Genomic DNA, 22,619 nt, shown 5'->3' with positions numbered 1-22,619 from the left:
TAAATGGAATTTTGAGTTATTCAAACCACTATTTTAACTACTACCACAATGAATTCTAAGCATAAAAAAAAAAAAAATCCCAAAGGCAAAAATAAATGGAATTTTGAGTTATTCAAACCACTATTTTAACTACTACAAACTCTAATAGGCCATACAACTACATAATAAGACTATTTCAAACAATAATTCTAAGAAGTATATCCAAGTACAGCAGAGATCTAGCATAAACCAATGTTATAATTGCCTTAAAACAATTTACATAGTAGAATTATAAATAGCAAGGAAGCATAACTCCTTACTCCTTTTTGGTTTCCTCTGAAGACTTGTTCTCTTCCTTCTCTTCATTCTCAGGTTCTCCCTTTGGCTGCTCTGTCTCACTAGATGTAGCAGGTGGAGTTTCATTCTCTTGTTCTTCTACAGTAGAGACAGATTCCTCTGAACTTATATCTGGTTCTAAAAAATCAGGTGAGCAGAATTGCATCAAGTAGATATATTATTAGAGCCTGAGTCAATAAAAGGGTAAAAGTCTATTTTATTAAACAGAAAAGCCAAATGCTCCAATTGATAGATGTATTTTAAAATGAACAAATTACGGTAAGTTGCATTTTCTTTCCTTCTGTCACTCAAATTGCCTATTCAATGAGTTGCTTATTCAGACTGTTATGTGAGAAAAGGAAATGGGCCAGGAAATTTACACAGAAAGAGAAACTAATCTTACCACAAATCAAACCTCTTGCCTATAATATTAATGATGAGATTCATAATTAAGAAATTAGCTACTTCATAATTCAACAGATAAATCTTAGGAAGGAAATGAGTAACAGAAAATTAACACCTATTTTCCACATTAAAGGACTGGGGCAAGAGCAGAAATCCAAGAGGAGGAATAGTGAGGTCTGCAATTGCTTATCTGTCTTTTCTCAGCATGTCTCTTTGAGCAGTTACTATAAAACACAGAATCCTAGATATGGTTAAGTAGGGACTTCAAAGAAAAGGACTCTCCGGTGGAAAAACTTAGGCAAAAAATAAAAGTATAGGCTTGAACAGTTTGGTCACTTAAATTATGCGAACAAATTACATGATGAAAACTTCTAAGAGAACAAAAAAAATGCCACTTCCTTCATATAACCAAAACACATATACACAGTTCTAAAGGGATTTCTAATTTTCAACAAATTAAAATTCTAAACCATGAATTTCAGGATGGTCAACTATCATTTGTTGATCTCATCCTGGGTTATGCACTTCAACTAGACTTGCGTATTAAGCTGAAAATCCTCCTATACAGGTTTAGCCAAAATTGAGTTTACAGTCAGACAGATTCAAGTTCAGTCCTCATAAACTTTTTAGCTTGCTATCTTAGGGCAAGTTCTTGGATATCTCCAAGTTTCAGTAATCTTACCTCACAGAGCTTTCATGGGGATTGCATAAAATGGTTTAGGAGATATGTGCGCTTGAACAATGTGGGTGATTCCCATCCTCTGGCCTATCCTATTGCTTCTAGAACTATCTCCCAAAGTATTAAAGCTAGAACTTCATTATAAAAATGGTATCTAGCAATTCAGATAACTGTAAGATATATTTTAAAAATCATACATATTCTCACCTCACCGACTGAACTGACCATGTGGGTAAGGACTTACTATTAGTTAGTTAGTCATTATGTTTACTTATACATTGCCTTATTCTAAAAAGGATGAAAAGAACTATTTACTGGGTTTTACTCTAGGAGTAGACCTATAAATTCAATTTCATATTTTCTTAAGAATAACTGTTTAAGGGACACCTCAGTGGCTTAGTGGTTGAGCGTCTGCCTTCAGCCCAGAGCGTGATCCTCGAGTTCCAGGATCGAGTCCCCCATCGGGCTCCCTGCATGGAGCCTGCCCCCCGCCCACCCTCCCGCCCCCGTCTAAAATTAAATAAATGAATGAATGAATGAATGAATGAATGAATAAATAAATAAAATCTTTAAAAAACCCTGCTTAATAGTTGATGGATTAATAAAGGTGCAGTCACTCAGGAGACACTGAGTATGTAGTATGTATAAGACACTGTTTCCAACTCATTAAACTATTGTGTCTGTCTTTGTGAAATGTAGGATTTATCAAATTTAAAGTATGAGAGATGTCTAATTATTTTTATATACAAAATACTATAATGGGAGATGACACACAGAACTTGTGCAGTGACTTACGGACTCTAAAATTCTGGCTGACTTTTCTAGTACCTGAACTCTCTGGCATGTATTCTGAAAACTGATGTGATTAGTGATTTAATGGTTTGAGCGGACTGTGAAGCAATATGGCATAAGATAGGCAAGTGGCTTATCTCAGTGCTAGACAAAATAACCAAGCTTCAACTCATTAGTACATCTCATTTTTTTATATGCTGATTACAACGTCTCCTAACTGCCTCAGGCCAGCTACCCAAGTTGCTTATGATATTCATCTAAGTATCTTGAAACAAAACCCAGGTTGAGCTGGAAAAAGAGCAGCCTGCTGCACCAAAGGATAAAGGCAATAGGGTTCACATATTTCTTATTCCTCATCTATACTGGTCAGCAAATATTTTGTTCTAATAGCCACAACAGGGATGGCACCATGTGCTCAACCCTGGCAAACCTGAGATAAAAAGGCAAGGAAGGAAAAGGAAAGAAAGGAAAAGGTCACAAGAAGAAAAGGAAAAGAAGAAGAGGTGATAAGAAATGCCATAAAGGAGCACTACTAACCAGATTGATGGTTCTACATTTCTCTTGATTATGTTCCCACCTCTGTCTGGCCAATCTCTGCACCAACACCAAATATAAACCAATACTTCAATTGCCCATTTGCTCCCTTAAGGCCTCATGGTGATTTCTGAGTGATTTAGCAGTGTCTGTCCATCCTGAAGGCTCAAGTCCCCCCATTCTTCCACAGCCTTCATTGCTATGACACTGTATGCCCAGAAGCCTCTACCTATTCCTGTTCTTGCCAACTATTTTCTTTTTAATCCCAAGAACACGAAATTTTTGCCTTCTAAAAATCTTTATAGAGACAAGATGAAATTCTTACTTTGCTTACTTTGGTCTGGAAATGACATATCCATAGGTATCACTTCTTTCAATGTTCTCCCAAAACAGCCATGAAAAAAGAACAATTAGGTTCAAAGGAATTTATGGGATACTCCAAATTGGAATAGAAACTTTTGCCATTTTAAGTTGTCTACTGCTTCACCTTACCTGGCTTTTCTTCCTCCCCTTCAGCAAGCTTGCTTTTGGGAGGAGTTTCCCGCGTAGAATTCACAGTTCGACGAATCGGCATGGTGCTATCTTCTACCTTCTAAGAAAAGAGACAGCCATAATCATATATGCATAAGAAAATTTCTCTCTTTCTCAAGGGGACTAACTGGGTGTCAGAAGATGTAGGAGAATTCTTCAAGTCGACTCCAGGATCTGATGCAAATTACTTTTAACAAGTTTTTTTGAAGTAAAATACAATTTTTTAAAAAGTACTTTTCAAAATATTTTATTTTAGCTAGAATTTGAAATGGAAACAGGTATTTTACTTGATTTGGAATGAATTTAGAAGGTTGGTGGTTTTCTAAGGCATTCAAGGGGAAAAGGAAGATGAAAAGAATTTTGTATCTGTTTGATTTTTTTAGATTCACAACCCAGAACTCCCCAAAGTAAGGAAACAAACATGTACCAAGAAGGACCCAGCAGGGCCTGAAGTCAGGGACTGATCCAAGAGTGAGCTTCAAGAATGTGTCAGCCCCTACCTCACCTAACTTGTCCGCGTGGATCAGCTGAGCTCCTACTATAAGTGGGAGTGCCTTAGGATGGACGAATTCACCTTGAGACGTATCAGTCGCCATTTAAAATAATTTCTAGGCCCGAGTACAGGTTACACTCTGAAGCCTCTGCTGTTAACCACAAGGACTTTTCCTAATGGTTTCAGTGTGGTGAAGAGTCAACCTAAAGCACAGAAAAGACCTGGTGTGAAGATTAACAGAAACAAAACTAAACTGTCTAAATTTAATACACATCCTAAGGGGAAAACAATGAACTATAAAACTTATAGTTAAGTGACAGATGACTTGGTCAATTATCATTCAGAAAGATTAAATCACTACGAAAATACCGAGTATGTAAAGCAGCCACTAAGACAAATGCACAAGCCACAGCAGCTGTTGCACCTTCCACATGAACAAAGGCAACAAGGACAAGAAAGCTCCTCAGGAACCGAACCCCATTCCCCGCCCGGCTACCATCAGGAACTTAGAAACTCCTTAAAACTCTCCTTAAAAATAAGGAAACTCCTTAAAACTCTCCTTAAAAATAAGGAGACTAAGGAACAGTTTAGTCAAATGTTTACTCAATTACTGAAGAGAGAAGGTTTTGGTTGTTATTGTTCTCAAAAGGATCAGGAAAATTATCTGTAACCTTGACTACTTCTCCATTAGATAAATAACCCAAGGGCAAAAATCCTGAAGAACGTGATACTCTAAGAACCTCCAGACTTAGAGAAGCAAATTTAGATCATCACCTAGAATAGAATTTATGCTTCCAAGACCTTATATGTTATTTTTAAAGTAGGCAAAACTAGCACAGAAGAATGAACATAATTAAATATTCAAAGATAAAACCCATGTAGTCACTCAAATTTACATGATCATTAAATACTCTCTGTCCTTGGGAAAAAAAAAATCTCATCTGGGACCTAATGACATTTTATAATAAAAATCTCTCCAAAATACAAGAAAATGATCATCTGAGTGTTTAGATCTTTGTGCTAATGAATATTAGCAAAGAACTGGGGCAATAGTAGACTAGTCATTCAACCTCTACTTTAAGCTCTGACCCTGTCTAGGAATTCAAGAGCTTCCAATTTGTCAGGTAATAGTCTCAAGCTACAACAATTAGGATAAATCCAAAAAATACAAACATAGAGAATGCTTTCACATTTACAGGGAAAATCTTTTTATGGGAACACCAAGAGCAATGCCAGACTTGTGAATTGTCAATTAGCTACAAGCTAAGGCAGTTGAAAGAATTCAAGATGCACTAAAACTTTTTATCAATAGTAAATTAATAATATCCATGAATATTTTAAACTTATCCACTATTATAAAAACTGCTTAAAATGTGCAAGTAGCAAGTCACTTGAAGGAACTATAAAGTACAAAAATAAAAATAGTTGTTTTTTGATCTGTGAAGAGAGGGCCAAATTGGGCTTAGGAATACTATTTAGGCTTGTGAAACCTAAAAGTCTATTTTGAAATACTTTGAATACATAAACTTGCTCATTCATGCAACTAGCACTTACATAGTAATATGTTTTCTTTGACAATTAAAAAAAAAAACTGAGCAAATCTGCTATTTTCACATGTAAACCCTATAGAGAAGTAAACCACCACGATCAGGTTATCCTTGGTAGAGTGATATTGCTATTGGATTCATCTTTCTTAACTCACCATAACACTAGCTAGGTTGAAAATGCCACTGTGAAGTCAACAAAACTTTCATGAGTCTCTGTTCATAGGATATCCTGAAAAAAATATGTTCCCTGTAGATACAATACTGAAAAAAAGCATCAAAACCTTTCCAGTCTACTATATTCATTAACTACTCAAAACTAAAACAAATGAGTCAAAAGGGGAGGAGGCACACAAACAAAGCTACTAACACCAACATAATGAAACTAAAATCACGGCAACAAGTACATGGTCCATAAAGACATCAGACATCATGAACCCAAGGACTAGAATGACAGTTTTAATCAGGCCAGGTAAGAGGCATGCCCAGGTTAGAATAAAAAAATATATATAATAAATTTTTTAAAAAAGGTGGTTTGCCAATCTTTCTGGCTGCATCTACAAAAAATGTAAATCCTGACACTCGCCTGCTTAACACCTCTCAATTACTGTCGCACTTTTTTATTATTCTTATCTCCTACTACTCTACCCATCATACTCTCTTGACTCCAAAAACAAAGACCTTCTTTTGGCCCCGGCACTGTGCTTTGCTCATCCCTGCCTGAGGGTGTTTGCACTTGCTGTTCTCTTAAACTAAAACATTATTTTTCTAGATAGTTCAATCAGGTTTCTGCTCAATGACATCTCCTCTCAGAAAAGCCTCCCATCCTTCTCATTGTTCAGGTTTCTTTAGCATTAAATTTGTGTACTTGTTTATTATGTCCCCTTCCCAAAAGGCACTGTAAGATATACAAGGGCTAAGGACCTTTAATTCACACTATTTGCAGCATCTACAACAGTGTCCAACACATTATGTGTTGCACAAATTTTGAGAAAAAAAGTTAAATGAACCATGCCACCTATTTAAGTATTTATTATTATATTTAGCGTATGAGAAGAACACTTAAAAAATGAAATCCAAAGTTATTTGGGATAAATATTAAGAAATGTTTACCTCAGAGGCAACTGGCTGTCTCAGTCCACAGAGGGTGCAACTCTTGATCTCGGGGTCGTGGGTCCGAGCCCCACACTGGGTATAGAGTTTACTTTAAAATAAAAATGTTTGCCTCAGCTCTGAATTTCCTTGGTAAGGGTCATGGAACTTGAAGCTTCCCTCTGCAATACTTTCTTTTTAATAGGTTGGCTAACAGTTACTTCATATGCTAGGTGTTTGTTACAGAGCTAACAAAAACTATATGGGTGGTTAATTCACACTGTCTTATCCTCACCATGTACCTATTAATTTAACTTCTTGCTGCTGCACTTTTGAATCAGACTAGCTACCACACCTATCCCCCCCACCCAAAGAGATCTTATGTAGCTGGCTCACTGCTGCATACTTGGTGCCTAAGAACACACAAGGAATAGAATAGGTGCTCAACAAATATTTGTTAAACGAAAGGATGAATATATGAAAAAGTTCTCCACCTAGGTTCTTTTATGTGCCAAAAACAATCTTCAGTTTACCTGTGGTTTATGTGGCTCTCCTGTGGCCTCCCATCTGGGTTTTTATTTTTTTTTTAATGTTAGATTAACTATACAAAGAGTTGCTTTTGTAAAAGAAAACTCTAAGTTAGTTTTAATTTAATGCAAGCAATAAAAAAAAAAGGTGATAAAGTCTACAATTTTCTCTACATTATGAGAAAGCAATAGAAAAATTAGTAGGAGCTTAACAATATGTTTCCAGTCTAATGATATCCTTAAAGAAATAAATTTTAGGATATTATTATTCATTATTTCATATTTTGTTTTATTAAAATTATTCGTATTTTTATGAATATTCATATTTTACCTATTATTTCCTATTTTACCATAAAATGTGTGCAATATAAATTATAAAATCATCAGCTATGCACAGAATATATCAAACTGTCCCCAACCTCAAGTCTTTCACTGTATTCAGTGACATTAATAGTAATGTCACAAAAAAACATGCCGGTAATTAGCTGGCAACTACCCCCCCCCCCACACACACACCTTTAACACTTGAATAAATCAGTATGTACCTAATTAATGCCTATCTTGGGCACAGATGGTATGGACACTACATGCCCCGCCCCCCCTTGAAACACAATCACAACCTAACTGGCTAACACTTGAGGATACTTTCTCCAATTTTCCGCCCTCAAACGTCCACGTCAGTTTAAAAACGCAGCCAAAACACACACACACACACACACACACACACACAAACAAACCCCACTCTTTAAAAATGTCACTTCCACTTTGAAACCCACTAAACTGAACTCTTCGGGAGAGCAACAGACACTTAGAAGAGCTCAGAGTAGCTTCAGGCCTGTCTGTGCCAGAGAAAATCAAACTCTCTGCCAACCTAACGCCAGTCACGTCTCCCTCCGCTCGAGGCCCTAGAGCTGCCCATCAAGCCCCGGGCGAATTCCTAGACGTTATTTCTGACTGGATCCTCACTTTCCAGTGTAACGGGCAGTCAGGAAGGATGCCAAACAGGGAATTTAGAATCTGCGCGCTGAAGGGGCGGTCGAGTTCACCTGGTCGAGTCCTCCGTGCAGGAGAGAAGCCTCCCCCCACAAAAGGTGAGGAGACCCGTCCTCCGTCACAGACGGTGGCCAATTCAGTATGAAAACTCAGATGTGAGGCTCTCACTTCAGCACTCCTGCCGCCACCTCTTGACAAACGCGCTTTCTCATTCACGAGCCCGACTTTACTAATAATGCACACCACACGGTCGGCGGTGCGGTGAGGAACCAGCTCTGGGCATGCCAGACGGGAAAACGAAAGCTCAGGCCCGCGTCGCGGCAGCAGCGGCGGGGGCGGCGGCGGGGGCAGCGGCGGGGGCAGCGGCAGCGGCAGCTCGGAAACGCCCGCCCAGACCACTGACAGGCACACGGGGAAGAGCGCAGCCCAGACAAAGAGGCAGGGAGCGGCCGGTGCGGGGCGCGAGCAGAGGCGGGGGAGCGCGGGGCCAAGAGGAGGCAGCTCGGCGGAGGACGGGAGGACTCGGCGGCAGCGGCTGACACCGAGAGGCTGCGGCGCGGGCTCCGCGCGGCCGGCGGCGCGGGGCTCGCGCTCGGGGACGCACGCGGCCGAGGTCGACGCCACCCCTGGGGCAGCGGCCGCTCGCGCGACACAAGAAGCGACAGACCGCGAGCACTAGCGCTCCGCGCACTCACCACTGGGAGCTCCGTAATGGCGGCGGCGGGGGCGGAGAAGCCGGGGGGCGGGCCCGCCGCAGCCAGTCACCGCCGCCGGCATCTTTCGAACCCGCTCCGAAAACCGCTGAGGGAGTGGGGAGGGAGGGGGAGGGGAGGGGAGGGGCGGGGGAGGGGAGGGGAGGGGCGGAGACGGGGGGGCGGGGGACGGCGGCGGGGTCCGCCGCGGGCCTCGGGAGCATGCGCGAGGCCGCAGCCAATCGGAGCGCAGCGGGAGGACGCTGGCGCAGGCGCGCTGGGACGCACGGCCCTGGACCTGGGAAGAGCTCCCCCCTCCTCCCCCAGAGTCCAAACAAAACAAGGACGAGAGCGCGCGCGCCAGAGGGCCCCGGAGGAGGCGTCAACGAGAGGGGCAGGGGGCTAGATCGCGGGGGAGAGGGGACGGAGGGCGGAGCGGCCGGAGAGGCAGACAAAAGGCGCCACCTCCGGGGACCCGAGCGCCCCGCCCCCTCCGCTCTGGGAGCGGCGTCGGCGCCCCGGGCGAGCGGCCTTGGCCACTCGCCTTCGGGGCCCAGCGAGCCCGCACCCGCCCCCCGCCCGCCTGTTCCGTCCTGCGTTACCTCTGCACTCCCCCCTTCCTGGCGCCCGCGTTCCGCACGGCCTCTCGGCGCCGCTCCCGCCGCCGCTCGTCGTCGCCGCCGCCGCTGTCCTCCAGGCCCAGCCGCCGAGCTCTGCCGCCCCGCCCCCCTGCTCGCGGCCCCGCGCGCACGCGCACGCGCGCACTCCCTGCCGGCCCCGCCCCCGCGCGTGACCGCGCACGCGCCCCCAGCCGGCGGGAGCCGAGGGAACGCGCGCGCCTTGGCTCCCCGGCCGGGCGCGCGGGGACGCGAGAGGGCGCTGCGGGCCGGGAGGACGCCCGCCCAGCCTCGCCGGGGCCCGGCCCGGGGCTGCCCGGTGACTTGGGTGCGGTTGCGCTTTCCTCCGAAGAGCCCCCTCTCGCTCCGTTTGCTCTCGCCGCCGTCCCGCTCGGTCCCTGGTCGTAGCCGGGCCTCCTGGCATCTCCCGCGGCTCGTGCAGCCGCCGCGCAGGAACACACGGCCTCTCTTTGATGACCGTGCGAAACTTGAGCAACCAGATAGCGGAAAATTCGGTACCTCACGGACCTATTAAGTATCCAGACAGTACAGGGCAGAGCGGTGACTCAGGAAAAGAACTGGAAAAGTTGCTTTTCAACTCTGTGAAAGGGTCTTCCGTGGCCTCCTGATCCGCACACGCAGGCAGGGTTCTCCAAAAGTAAGGCCCTGGGGTCCGGAAACAGGGGATTCCCTTTGATTTGTCCTATTATTTTGGTGTCAGTGGACTTAGACAGGGTACATACTGTTGGAAAATGTGACTTTTCAAAACCAATGTATTTAAAGTAGGTGTTTTGTGGTGGGGTACAGGTCGTGCGGGTGATGAATACAGGGAAATAATAAACATTAAAATTACCCATAGGCTCACAGCAGGGGGACCGATACTCAGATGTATGTGTTAATCATTCAAAAGATTATGAAACCATTTAAGTGCTTGCTAGCCCAGTGCTCAGGCTGTATAATTAGCATTTTAACTATCTCACCAGCTTTCCCAGTCATAGTCATTCACTCACTCCATCAGTCGCAAAATGAGCTGTAATAAAATTTCACCACCACCACGGAAAACTCACTAATGGCATTACCGATGCTCTGGCACTGTTGTCACGACGAGTTTCAGTCACTTTGTGCCATTTCTTTGTCCTGCTCAGCTCCTTTGTTCTTTATCAAATTTCTATCCTTTGTATCCCTCTTTAAAGACTATTCCATTTTTATGTATTCCTGTACTTAAAACATCTTACCTCCGTTCTTGTTCTCTAAAATGTCTTTAGCCCCATCTCATTCAAGAAGCTGACCCAGTTAAGAGCAAACTAGGTTTCTCCTCCTCTACAGATTTTTGCTTAACACACACACACACACACACACACACCCTTTATTCTATTGTTGACAACATGTATACCCATGAAGGGAAAAACCTTAAAATTCTTCCTTCAGGTGAGACACACAAACCACCAAAGCTACACTTGCTATAGTCTGAAGTTTTAAGTTTTCTACTTACAAAGGAATTTTAAAATTTTTACTGTATATATGTGTATATATATGTAATATATATATATATTTTTTTTTGGTTGAGGCATTTTACATCTGCTAAATGTAACATCTGACTAGTTTTGATTTTCATACTTAGTTGCAACTGAGTTAAGACTCCATAGGGGAATGGTTTTATAGCTTACCTCACTTGGCTTCTTTGAGCTATGCTAGTAAGAATATTAAACAGTTACCTGATGGATTTTGTACTATTTATTTAAAGCTATAAAGGCTGTTTGGCTTGAACTGGAAGGAACACACACCTTAGGAAGTTGAGGAGCAGGTGAGCCCTTACAAAGTGTATGAAGATTATCATCAGAGCTGCAGAAGACACCCCCCCCCCCCACCGGTGCTCAGAGATCTCTTACACTGATATTAGAGCTCTTGAAGTTCCATCATTCAGAGATTCATTCCTTTGGTTTAAGCTTCACTCTCTTTAATAGCACTTTTAAAGTGCTGGTACCAAGAACTAATACGCAAGTTTCAAACTGATCATTGAGAATTCATTGTTTCACCTCTAAACCCAAGAATCTCAAGAACTCTAGGTGTCTGATTAAAAGAACTTCTAGCAAATGTGCTGTCGTCTGTGATGACTTAACAATTCTGCCCAGAAACACCTGGGATACAGGCATGACTTGAGAGTCCCAGAAACACAAGGAAATGTAGGGTTTTGTGAACTAGAAAGTCAAGTGTTAAGAGTTCCTCACAATGCAACTGCATCATCTAATTCCCTGTTGAAACAAGCATGTATGGAAGATTTGCAGATGGCCTGCTGTCAGTGTAACAGGTTTTTGCTGCCCCTCAGATGTAAAGCTAAGTGATACTTAAGTCTGTTGGGCTAAAATGTCTTGTTTTGTATAGAAAAGCAAAATGTATGGCTTTGGAGATTTGGGCATAAAGTCAGAGGAAGTTGAAACAATTGTAGATTCCAGGAGTGTTCCAGAGCAGAGCTATGATAATGCAATCATGGGGCTGAACATTGAAAGTTGTATCTTACTTTACTCACATTCCACTTGTGTTATGAAGGAGAGGTTTAAGGAATAATTCTTTATTGCCTGGTGGGGAGAGGTTTCTACTGCTAGCAAGGCTGATCTTTATTATTCCCACAAATCAAAGCAAGGGACTCCAATTTCATGCAGAAGTCATCAAAAGCTAGGCCAGGGCTTGGGGATTCCTTAGGAATGTATGGTCCTGGCAGGGCTGGGAGTCACTTGACTTTTCTGGTGTCCAGCTAGAAAGACTAGAAATGGCTTTCAATTTAGTTGCAGCTTACTACTGGGCAAATGGAGATGAAAAGATAGATTATTCCTCCAACTCCCTAGCCATGGTATTCTTACTGTTTCTGGTTACCTGAGGCCACTACCCTGGTTTAGAGACAAACAATTGCTTTGGGTCCTCTGTCAATGTTGCACTCTCCTCTACTCACTGGTGGCAATAATTTTATTCAGGCCAGCAGTCATTGAACTATAAAACTTTTTTCTAAGCTCTAAAAAATTCTAGATCTGAAACATGTCTGGTCCCAATGGTTTTGGATAAAAAGATTGTGAACCAGTTATCTAAAAACCAAGTAGGTTTACAAAATAACACGTACCCTCACACGTTCTAGTCTAGCTATTATTTTTTATTTATTCTCTATCTCATGAGAGACACAGAGAAAGAGAGAGGCAGAGACACAGGCAGAGGGAGAAGCAGGCTCCATGCAGGGAGCCCGACGTGGGACTCGATCCCAGGTCTCCAGGATCACGCCCTGGGCCAAAGGCAGAGGCTCAACTGCTGAGCCACCCAGGCGTGCCTCAGGTTCTGGAAATTTTATGTGTTGAACTGTATTTTCCCTTTTCAAATACCAGAGGCAAGACAACTGCACTTTAACAGACTAAAGACACTCTGTTTGCCAGACTTACTAAAAAAGCAAAACATACCCAGTTTTGTTTGGACTGTATAATTTGAAGTCAACAGTACTACTGTTCTCCCTCCACTCCTACTTTGTGGCTTTAACTTATTTGAAGAAAGATGCCTGCAAGGCAACCAGGCCTGTGATAGTGGCCAGAGATGGCTATGGATCAGATCAAGTGACACTTAGCGTGACCAACTCTACTGGTTAACCTAATAGGGGGAGGTCGAGAGTTGATGGAAGGCAGCATTTTATTTACGTTTAAAATTAAAAAATATATATGGAACGCTTCACAGATTTGTGTGTCATCTTTGTTCAGGGGCCATCCTAATCTCTGTATCATTCCAATTTTAGTATATGTGCTGCCAAGTGAGCACAGGATTTTGTTTTTAAACCAGGGAAGTCCCAGGAAAATGGATTTTTACCTTAAGACATCCTTTCTTTGTGGTTATGGGGTAGTTTGAGAAAGTTTCTTTTTTTGTTCTTTTTTAAGTAAGCTCTTGTCCCAGTGTGGGGCTTGAAAACTGACAACTCCCAGATCAAGAGTCGAATGCTCTACCAACTGAGTCAGCTACGTGTCCCTGAGAAAGTTTCTTTAAATAGGTTTTTTAATGCAGTAAAGCCTAGTGATTTTTTTTAAAGATTTATTTATTTTGAGGGGAGGGAGGAGCAGAGGGAGAGAGAAACCCAAGCAGACTCTGTGCTGAGCCAATTCCAATACAAGGCTCCATCTCACAACCCTGAGTTCACAGCTGAAACCAAGATTCAGACACCCAACAGACTGTGCCACCCAGTAATTTAAAGGAAAACATGAATCAAAACAAAATTTTAAAAATTTCAAATTATGAGATTGGATCCATTTGTTTAAAAAAATATCCAAAAAGATAGTGACAGAAAAGATCCTTTCCTTTTACAAAAAAAAGTGAAACTGCATGGTGATGAGGGAATGGAATCTTCTCAAAAGTGGAAAACCAGAAAGTATTGGCTTTGAGTATTATTTATTTTTTAAAGATTTTGAGAGTGAGAGCAAGAGAGAGAGAGGGAATAAAGCAGAGACAAGCGGACTCTGCACTGAGTGTGGAGCCTGACATGACATGGGGCTTGATCCCACGACCCAGAGATCATGACTTGGAGCCAAAACCAAGTGTCAGAAGCTTAACTGACTGAGCCACTGAGGCACTGCTGGCTTTGACTATTCTCAAAATACTTGCAGCAAGGCTGTAAAAGTTTCAACCTGAAGTTTAGAAAGAGTGGCATAATTCTTGAGAACCATACATATTGAGACTCAAGATTGTTAGTTCAAGTTTTAAGACTTGTATTTCGATTTATTAGTGATGCCTCTGGCTCTTTCCACCAGATACGACATTTCGACCAAACAGGCCTTACGTGATGATGTTCAAAAATTTTTTTTAGGATTTTATTTATTCATGAGAAACAGAGAAAGAGACATGGGCAGAGGTAGGAGAAACAGGCTTCATACAGGGAGCCTGATGTGGGACTTGATCCCAGGACTCTGGGATCATGCCCTGAGCCAAAGGCAGATGCTCACACCCAGGTGTCCGGATGATGTTCAGATTTGACATAACTTTTTTGTTTCAGCTTCATATTTTACTTGATTGAGGCTATGATACTTAAGAAAAAAAATAGAATACATCTAATCAACTGGCAGGCTTATTTGTCTCTATATCCAAAGTAAGCAGCATCTCCTACAGTAGGAACAAGGCCAGAATTGGAGGTGGCAAGGTATGCATTTTTTAAGTTTATTATGGTTTTGTAGCAAAAACTAGTCAAATTTTTCATTCTAGGAAGGGCAATGTGTAACTTGCTGAGGACACTAACCATTAGTCCTCGTTGCAGTGGAAGCGAAGAGCTTCTACTCCTCAGGTTTGTTAGTAAAGGCTAAGCCTGAGATTTCATAGTGTATGCTAAGGAAAACAATGGAAAAAATCTGAACTCTACAGAGTATTAAAGAAATGTCGAGGGCAGCCACAGTGGCTCAGCAGTTTAGCGCCACTTTCAGCCCAGGACCTGATCCTGAAGACCTGGGATCGAGTCCCATGTCGGGCTCCCTGCATGGAGCCTGCTTCTCCCTCTGCCTGTGTCTCTGTCTCTCTCTATTTCTCATGAATAAGTAAATAAAATAAAAATCTTAAAAAAAAAAAAGAAACGTGGATAGTCAAACCATGATCTCCTATAGCTCCAAAGATAGTATAGTTTTTAATTGTATGTGGCTGAGTATGACTAAGGTTGTAGAAATGTGGTAGAAGGAACATTGGACACAGGCAGGGTGTGCCCTAAGTATTCCATGTAGAATGCTGGGTGCCTGATCTGATTGATCTTTTTGTTAATGTACTCAGAGGTGGACGGTGTTATCCTTGTATTACAGATGAATAAACCGAGGTTTAAACTATTCAAGCAGAATTATATAGTAAAGCCCCTATTCTTCCAATTCTAGTGCTCCAAAGTATATCCACTATACCATTTTTCCCTCCGGCGTGGATTAAGTATTCTGGTGCAGAGCAAGCATATTTTTGAAAATAAGTGCCTCCTAGAAAACCAAGTGCAAATCTCAGCTCTGACACTTGCTAGGTACTGACTTCTATGACACTTAGTTCCCTATCTATAGAAAGGAAGCAGTCATAGGGCTGGTGAGATGAATTAGAGGAGACCCTGCAATGTCTAACAAATTATAGCCTTCAAAGTGTTTTAACATATATTGGCTCATTGATAACTGTGATGTAAGGGCTTATGGTTTTTGCATTATATATGAGCAAACAAAAGCCAAAATGAGTGCTTGTTTTTAGTTCGCTTTTGGTGAAGAGCTTTATAAACGATGACGGGGATGTGCAGTACCCCTAGGCAGTGGTTCTCAAACTTCAGTCCTCCTAGAATCAGCTGAAGAGTTTGTTTCTTCGACTCCTTCCACTCATTCAGTTCTGATTTAGTAGGGTGGGGTCCATGAATCTGTATTTCTTAAGTTTCTTTAAGCAGTCTCAACACCCAGTGTGGATCTTGAACTCAAGACTTGCATGCTTCTCTGACTGAGCCAGCCAGGTGACCCTGTATTTGCATTTCTAATGAGCTCACAAGTGATATTGATGCTGCTGGTCTATGGCCCATACTTTGTATGACTCTCATCTTAGATGTTAATATAACTGCTCACTCCAAAGAGCCTAAAGTTATTCCAGTCCACTGTGTGGCTCAATTTGGGGATTGGAAAGGATTAAAAGTATTGCCATTCCTTTAAAAGAAAAAGTACCAAGTAAGGTTGGTCTCTACTAAATTCTACTAAGTTGAGATTATAAGGCAAGTTTCAAAAAGTTCCTTTCAGCCATTTGTCCAGAAGGGATTTGTCTGGATTAATTTGTGATGGGGCACATTTAAATTCCACTTCTGCATGTGAAAGTGAACTCTCACCATACTCTGCCACTCTTTCGTTTTTCAAATACACCATGCATCCCCTTACCACAGAGCCTTCCACAGTGGTCTCAATCCTGCCTCCTATTAGGATTACCCAGGGAACTTAAAACACACACACACACACACACACACACACACACACACACACCAAAAAACGATGCCCAGGTCTTATCCTTCGGAGATCCTGAAATAACTGGTATGGATAGGGTCCCAGGATTTGTATTTTTAAAACCTCTTCAGGTGAGTCTAATATGCAGCAATGCTGAGCACCATTATTGTACATTCTAAGAAGCAGTTAGGGCAGGACAGGTATTTGAGCCTGAGCAATGATAGTTTCCTAGGACTTCAGGCCAGAAGACATATTTATTAACAAGAGGTAAATAAGAAGAGTCGGAAAGGAAATCACTGGTAATAGAAATTCAACTGCAAGATGGTAATTTGTTTAGAGAACTTCGATGCTCTTACCGTCTTTGAAAAGTTTAATATGCTATTATCATCAAGACTTACTTTGTTAAGCTTGGTCAATAGTATTGGAAGTGATTCTGGATGTGCTCATATGGTTGGTGTGTGAACCCTTTTTGGCAAGGACAGGGAAACCCATATGAGTAAGAGTGGTCAAGTGACCAGGAAAGAACATTGGCATTAGACCACAGATCTCCCAACCCCAGTCAAGACCGCTTTTCCACTACAACATACAAGTTCTTCCCATAGAAACTCCTGATATCCATGTGGTAATATTTCTTTTCCCCAAGTGGTTCTTCTGATGGCCCAATTTAACTCTTCTATGTCTCCTAATAAGTGCATTTAAGACTTAACATGGGTGACAGGGTGGTTCAGTTAAGTGTCTGCCTTTGGCTCAGGTCATGATCTCAGAGTCCTGGATTGAGTCCCATATCGGGCTCCCTGCACAACAGGGAGTCGGCTCCCTCCCTCTACTCCCCTGCTCCTGCTCTCTGAATAAAATCTTAAAAAAAAAACAAAAAACCAAAAACTTTACATTTACATCAAAATAATACTTTAGGGCCCCCTGGGTGGCCCAGTCGATTAGGCATCTGACTCTGGATTTCTGCCCAGGTCATGCATGATCTCAGGGTCCTGAGATTAAGCTCCCTGCTGAGCTCAGAGTCTGCTTGAGATTCTCTCTCTCCTTATCGCTCTGCTCTTCCTCCGCCATTCCCACTCAGACTCTTTCTCAAATAATAAAATCAACACTATTTTAGCCTGTAGCATTGCACAAGTTTTGATATGCAGTACTTCCACTGACAGTTAACTTCCGGTTATCTAACAATTTCCATTATTAACTAGTCACCCAGGGGACATTTTAATACTGTGTATGGCCCCTTGGTAAACTGAGTATTACTAGCTAGCTAATGGGGAAAGAAAAAAAGGGGATAGTTTCTAATCTTTTTGTTGTTGTTGTTATGTAGAATGAGCAAAAGAATGGAGTATTCATATAGTTGAGTCTTTTGGAAACCAGAGTTATATAAAAAAATGAAGCAGTATTTTCTAAAAGTCACAGTGTTCCTGTAAAAGTGGCTTACTCACCTGGCAAGATTTTATCTTCAGTAAAAAATGGAATTTAAAATGCTGCAGAACAGGACGCCTGGGTGGCTCAGTGATTGAGCGCCTGCCTTGGGCCCAGGGCGTGATCCTGGAGACCCGGGATCGAGTCACACGTCGGGCTCCCTGCATGGAGCCTGCTTCTTTCTATGCCTATGTCTCTCTCTCGCTCTGTGTGTCTCTCATGAATAAATAAATAAAATCTTAAAAAAAATAAATAAAATGCTGCAGACCTAGATGTAGACATACCCCGGTAGAAATGAGCTCACCCAGTGGTCAGATCTTGGTGTCTAAATACCATTGTCCTAAAGTTCCAGAAACACTTGAAGAAATGGCTGATTCTAAGGCTAAGGCAGGAAAAATACAAGATATCCCTGCAGCATCTTATCATGTCACAAAGTGGCCTAAAAGCAGAAGTTTGAGGGAATTTCAAGGGATACAGCAACAAAGTTGAAAGAGCTCCCAAGGCCAAAGCTAGAACAATCTGGGCAACAAAATCATGTTCTATCCAGTTACAACTCAAAGTATAAAATAAATATACATGAGTCTGTAGTGATATATACATATATACACATACACAACTGAATTAAGAAATGAATAGAGGAGACATCTTTCTTGCAGGAAGATTCCAAATTTAAATAGATATTCCTCATTCAAGGAAAGAAGTGGAGCTTAATTCTCTCCTCCCATTTCCCTCCTCCAATGGGGCTGGACTCCTTGACTATCTTCCAAAAAGACTAGAATAAGAAAGGGAGAAAAGGAAAGTAACTTTAGACTGGAGACCCTAACCACCACCTTAACCATGAAGGTTCAACCACCTTGAACCATGTAGTTCAAGGTTAAACATCACCAATGATATCATGGGTATCATGTATTCCCTGATATGAGAAAAAGGGCACTTCACTTATATGGTATTTTGACTCCAAACCCATAACTCTAGTTTAATTATGATAAAAACACTAGAAAACCAAATCAAAGGACATTCTACAAAATATCTCTCTAGTACTTCTCAGAAGTGTCAAGGTCATGACAAAAAAGGAAAGATTAAAAAAACTATCAAAGGCCAGAGGACACTAAGGGTCATGATGACTAAATAAAATGTAGTATCCTGGATTGCATCATGGACTAGGAAAAGGGCATTAAGAAAACTCAAAGACTGGAGTTTGGGACACCTGGCTGGCTCAATTGGTAGAACATGTGACTCTTGATCTCAGGGTCTTGAGTTCAAGCCCCATGTTGGGCATAAAGTTTACTTAAAAAAAAAAAGTCTGGTGTTTAGTTAGTAGCAAGTATGAATGCTGGTTTCTTAGTTTTGACAAATGTTATATGGTGATGTTAATAATAGGGAAACTAAAATGAGGGGTTTGTGGAACACTCCCTAAATCTGAAACTTTTCTGTAAGTCTAAAATTATTTCAAAGTAAAACATTTATTTTAAAAAGTTGGTATAGGATTCTCTATGGCTTATTTCTTTGATACATAAATCATTTTGTGATTTGTTAATACAGAAGTGTGTTTCTTCTTCCTCTTCTTTTTTGTAGTCCCAATACTAATAGATGATCATTTTTCCCGTTAGGGATAAATGTAATATTTGAAGCTGGTGATCACATGGTATCTCTGTCCCTAAACTACTAGAAGATATGGAGACCAAAACTCAAGCTTAAAGGTGACTAAAGGCAATCTTCTATAAGACTGATGAACTGGGACTAACTGGTGGTAGAGGTTCTGTCTCAAGGCATTTTTATTCCTTAATAATTTTACTCTCATGACAAGTAAGCAGCCTAAGTTATTGCCTCACACAATATTTGAGGCAAATGTGCCTCAATGAAGAGGACACACAAAACCTCAGACTCCCAGTCAGGCTACATCTTAACTTTTTGTTTTAAAGATTTTATTTTATTATTTATTCAAGAGAGATAGATAGAGATAGAGCTAGAGATAGAGAGAGAGGCAGAGACACAAGCAGAGGGAGAAGTAAGCTCCATGCAGGGAGCCTGATGTGGGACTCGATCCCAGGACTCCAGGATCACGCCCTGGGCCGAGGGCAGGCACTAAACCACTGAGCCACCCAGGGATCCCCTACATCTTAACTTTTTATAGAGTACATTGTAGTAGCCTTTAATTCACATAGGAATTTCAATCTTATGGAAAAGTACTCAAGTAGCAATAACTGAGAAGTTAAAAAGATAAGACCCTAGTTGCCAGTGCTAGGATGTTAGCTGTCTGAGGTGCTATACATCCAGTCCACAGGGTGACAAAAGGAAAGTCTCAGGAACTTACTCAGAATTTGTGGATGGTTGTAAATATACTACCAATTATATGAAGACAAATAACAGAGAACAAAAGTTAAAAGACAGGGGGAAATCTGGGTCTAACCCTGAAATCAGGTCACTGACACTGCAAACACCTGTGAAGTTTGAACATTTGCTAAATATGGGACGGTAAGTCAAAACAAAAAGCAATAGAATGTAGGATTTCAGTTATATAAATGGCCAGAATAAGTATATCCATTGAAACAAAAAGTAGATTAGTGGTTCCCAGAGATTTAGGAGAGTAGAGATTGAGGAGAGCTGCTAAAGGACATGGGGTTTCTTTCTGGCATAATGAAAATGTTCTGGGGCAGCCCCGGTGGCGCAGCGGTTTAGCGCCGCCTGCAGCCCGGGGCGTGATCCTGGAGACCCTGGATCGAGTCCCACGTCGGGCTCTCTGCATGGAGCCTACTTCTCCCTCTGCCTCTCTGCCTCTCACTCCCTCTCTGCATCTCTATGAATAAATAAATAAAATCTTTAAAAAAAGAAAAAAAAATGTTCTGAAATTAGATAGTGGTGATGGTTGCACAACTATGAATATACTAAAACCAGTGAACTGTACATTCTAAGAGGGTGAATTTTATAGTACATGAATTGTCTCAAAAAGAAAAACCAATGCAAACAAAAAAGAAAGCAATGTGAAATGTTCCTCTCCACAAAATAGGGAATATAGGAGTTCATTAGTGACCAATGGCATGCCCAAAATGAAAATCAATCTGAATCACTACACAATTTTTTGTAAAGAACAAAACATGAGTAATGAAAATACAAAATCAGATCCAATAGCCTAAGACTATTTTTTCTACCTTACAATCTGTTTGACTTGAATGGAGACATCTGAAAACTACCAGAATTATATCTTGTTTGGAGAGTGGTTCTAGAACAGAGAAAATGGTCTTTGGGTATAATTCTTGTAACTCATCTAGAATGTATTTTGAAATATGAAAATAAGGCAAAAACCAACCAAAGATCTGTCAAGGTAAAAAGGGGCTGACATTTCTTAGTGGGATAGGACGTTGATGCAGTATGTGTAAACCTCTTTTTTTTTTTTCATGAAGAACAGGAGTTCCATGAGACCAGAGACTGTTTTATTCACTGTTATATTCCCTGCACTTAGTACACAGTAGATGCTCAGTAAGTATTTGTTGAGTGAACCAAGTTTATGTTGCAGCTGTGAACTGGCTTGTTCATCTATGCAAGAATCTAAAATGAATTTATTTTGAAAACTGGCATCACGTTTTTTTTCTAGAAAAGTAAAAATTCTCATTTAACTTACTGAATAGCTATAAGTTAATTGGTTTGAATACAGGCATAAAACACCTGAATTACCTCAAGTAAAATTAATGAAACTGTTTCCAAAGTTAAAATGGGTAAAAGAGCTTACTGATGGCCATGTCACCTGTTACTTTAAACCAAAACCCACCGAACCCTGCTTTCCAGTAAGAACACTGTGAAGAGGACTGAAATCATGATGATGCTTGATATTAGCAGTGATCAATTATCCCACTTTGCTCATATTTTGCCATTAACTAACAACCGTTCTCCCTGCTCATAAAATTCCATGTTTAAAGCAGTAAGATACCCACATATTGCTCTGTAGTCTCTTCTGTGTTCATCACACTTCATGTTACAGGTGAGATTTCAAACATTAGCTATTATTGTACAAAGCATTTTCACCCTTGAATTTTTTTTTCCAAAAATAATATTCTCTTTCCTCATTCCTGACCCTGGTCCACATCTAAAATACTGATGAATAGGCCTTCATTACTACCTGAAGGCCAGAGCACTGCAAACAATAGCTACTGATTTGTAAGAGGCAGCCAGCACCCTGCTTTCCCAAAACTACCACCTGCACCCCATGAGATCTGTCAACACCTAAAATCCTACATCACTCAGGAGATTCCTGGATCAGAATCCTCTTTACTTAGATTCTGGCAGCTGTTAAAACTTAGTATATCATAGAATCAGGTTTCTTCCAACTGAGAGATCCCAGGCAGAGCCCACTGCCAGACTCCAAAACAGCTTCTCAGGCCCCATTTTTTATGACAGATGCTGTCACATGTCTGTCACAAGACTTCCAGGACTTGGTTCTTCGAGAACAGCTGTGGGCTTATGTAGCAGGATGCTGTACTGTGTTCGACTACATTCTGAAGAAAAACATTTTATTGCTATGGAAAATTTTGTTCTTGTGCTTCACAAGTCTTGCCAAGTCTCTTAATGTGGATATTTCTTCAGAGATGGAAGCCAGAAGAACTCTTTGGTTATCCAGATACAAAATACAAAGACTGTTTATTTGGGAGCAGCCCTGGCTTTCTTCATAAATACATTTTGTAGGGGGATGGCCTACAAACTAGTGAAATGGAAAACCATCTGTAGAGAATGCAACTTCATAAAAGAAAAAACAAAACAAAAAAGCACAGTGCTCCAGTATCTGTAGAAGCAACAGGCTTAAAACACAGTTTTATACTCACCAGAATGGCTTGAATGAAGTTGAAGTTGGGAACAATTTGATTTTCACACATGGTATTGGTTTGATTTTAAATCCCATGCCCACTTTTTAAAAGCATAATTTAGCTTTGGTTTCTTTCATTCTTTAGAAGACATCATTGTGTTTCTTTAACATCAGAGGTAATTGATGATTTAAAATTAGTGGTAGTGGTACTTTCAAAGTGAACTAACTACAAACAATGGAACACTAAGTTATA

General features: G+C 41.3%; 1 protein-coding gene and 1 non-coding gene across 22 annotated transcripts in view; both read right to left on the bottom strand.

The window, feature by feature from the left end:
* HP1BP3 (heterochromatin protein 1 binding protein 3) overlaps positions 1-9,347 on the bottom strand; it is a 41,684-nt gene extending 32,337 nt beyond the window's left edge. For 2 of the 21 annotated variants that reach the window (XR_007408609.1, XM_025446843.3), the window contains exons 1-5: positions 9,200-9,347; positions 3,757-3,952; positions 3,218-3,317; positions 3,051-3,065; positions 300-453 (exon numbers count right to left, since the gene is read on the bottom strand). Coding sequence is in view for 19 of the 21 variants with exons in the window: in XM_025446843.3 (XP_025302628.1) it covers positions 300-453; positions 3,051-3,065; positions 3,218-3,317; positions 3,757-3,852 (365 nt within the window). In the remaining 2 variants the exon portion in view is untranslated. Of the gene's footprint in view, positions 1-299; positions 454-3,050; positions 3,066-3,217; positions 3,318-3,683; positions 3,699-3,756; positions 3,953-6,406; positions 6,498-7,958; positions 8,219-8,600; positions 8,724-9,199 lie in introns of those variants that run through there. The other 19 variants (XM_049106240.1, XM_025446844.3, XM_035713949.2 and 16 more) reach the window with 19 other exon arrangements.
* A 3,553-nt stretch (positions 9,348-12,900) lies between these two features.
* On the bottom strand, positions 12,901-13,003 carry LOC112660714 (U6 spliceosomal RNA). The gene has a single exon (XR_003137154.1). It is a non-coding gene; the product is annotated as a U6 spliceosomal RNA (small nuclear RNA).
* Positions 13,004-22,619: the final 9,616 nt, after the last annotated feature.

This window comes from Canis lupus, chromosome 2, assembly GCF_003254725.2.
Source record: "Canis lupus dingo isolate Sandy chromosome 2, ASM325472v2, whole genome shotgun sequence".
In the NCBI taxonomy this organism is placed as follows: Eukaryota; Metazoa; Chordata; class Mammalia; order Carnivora; family Canidae; genus Canis; species Canis lupus.
Note: the sequence above shows the minus strand (reverse complement) of the source record. Positions and strands in the feature narration are given on the sequence as shown.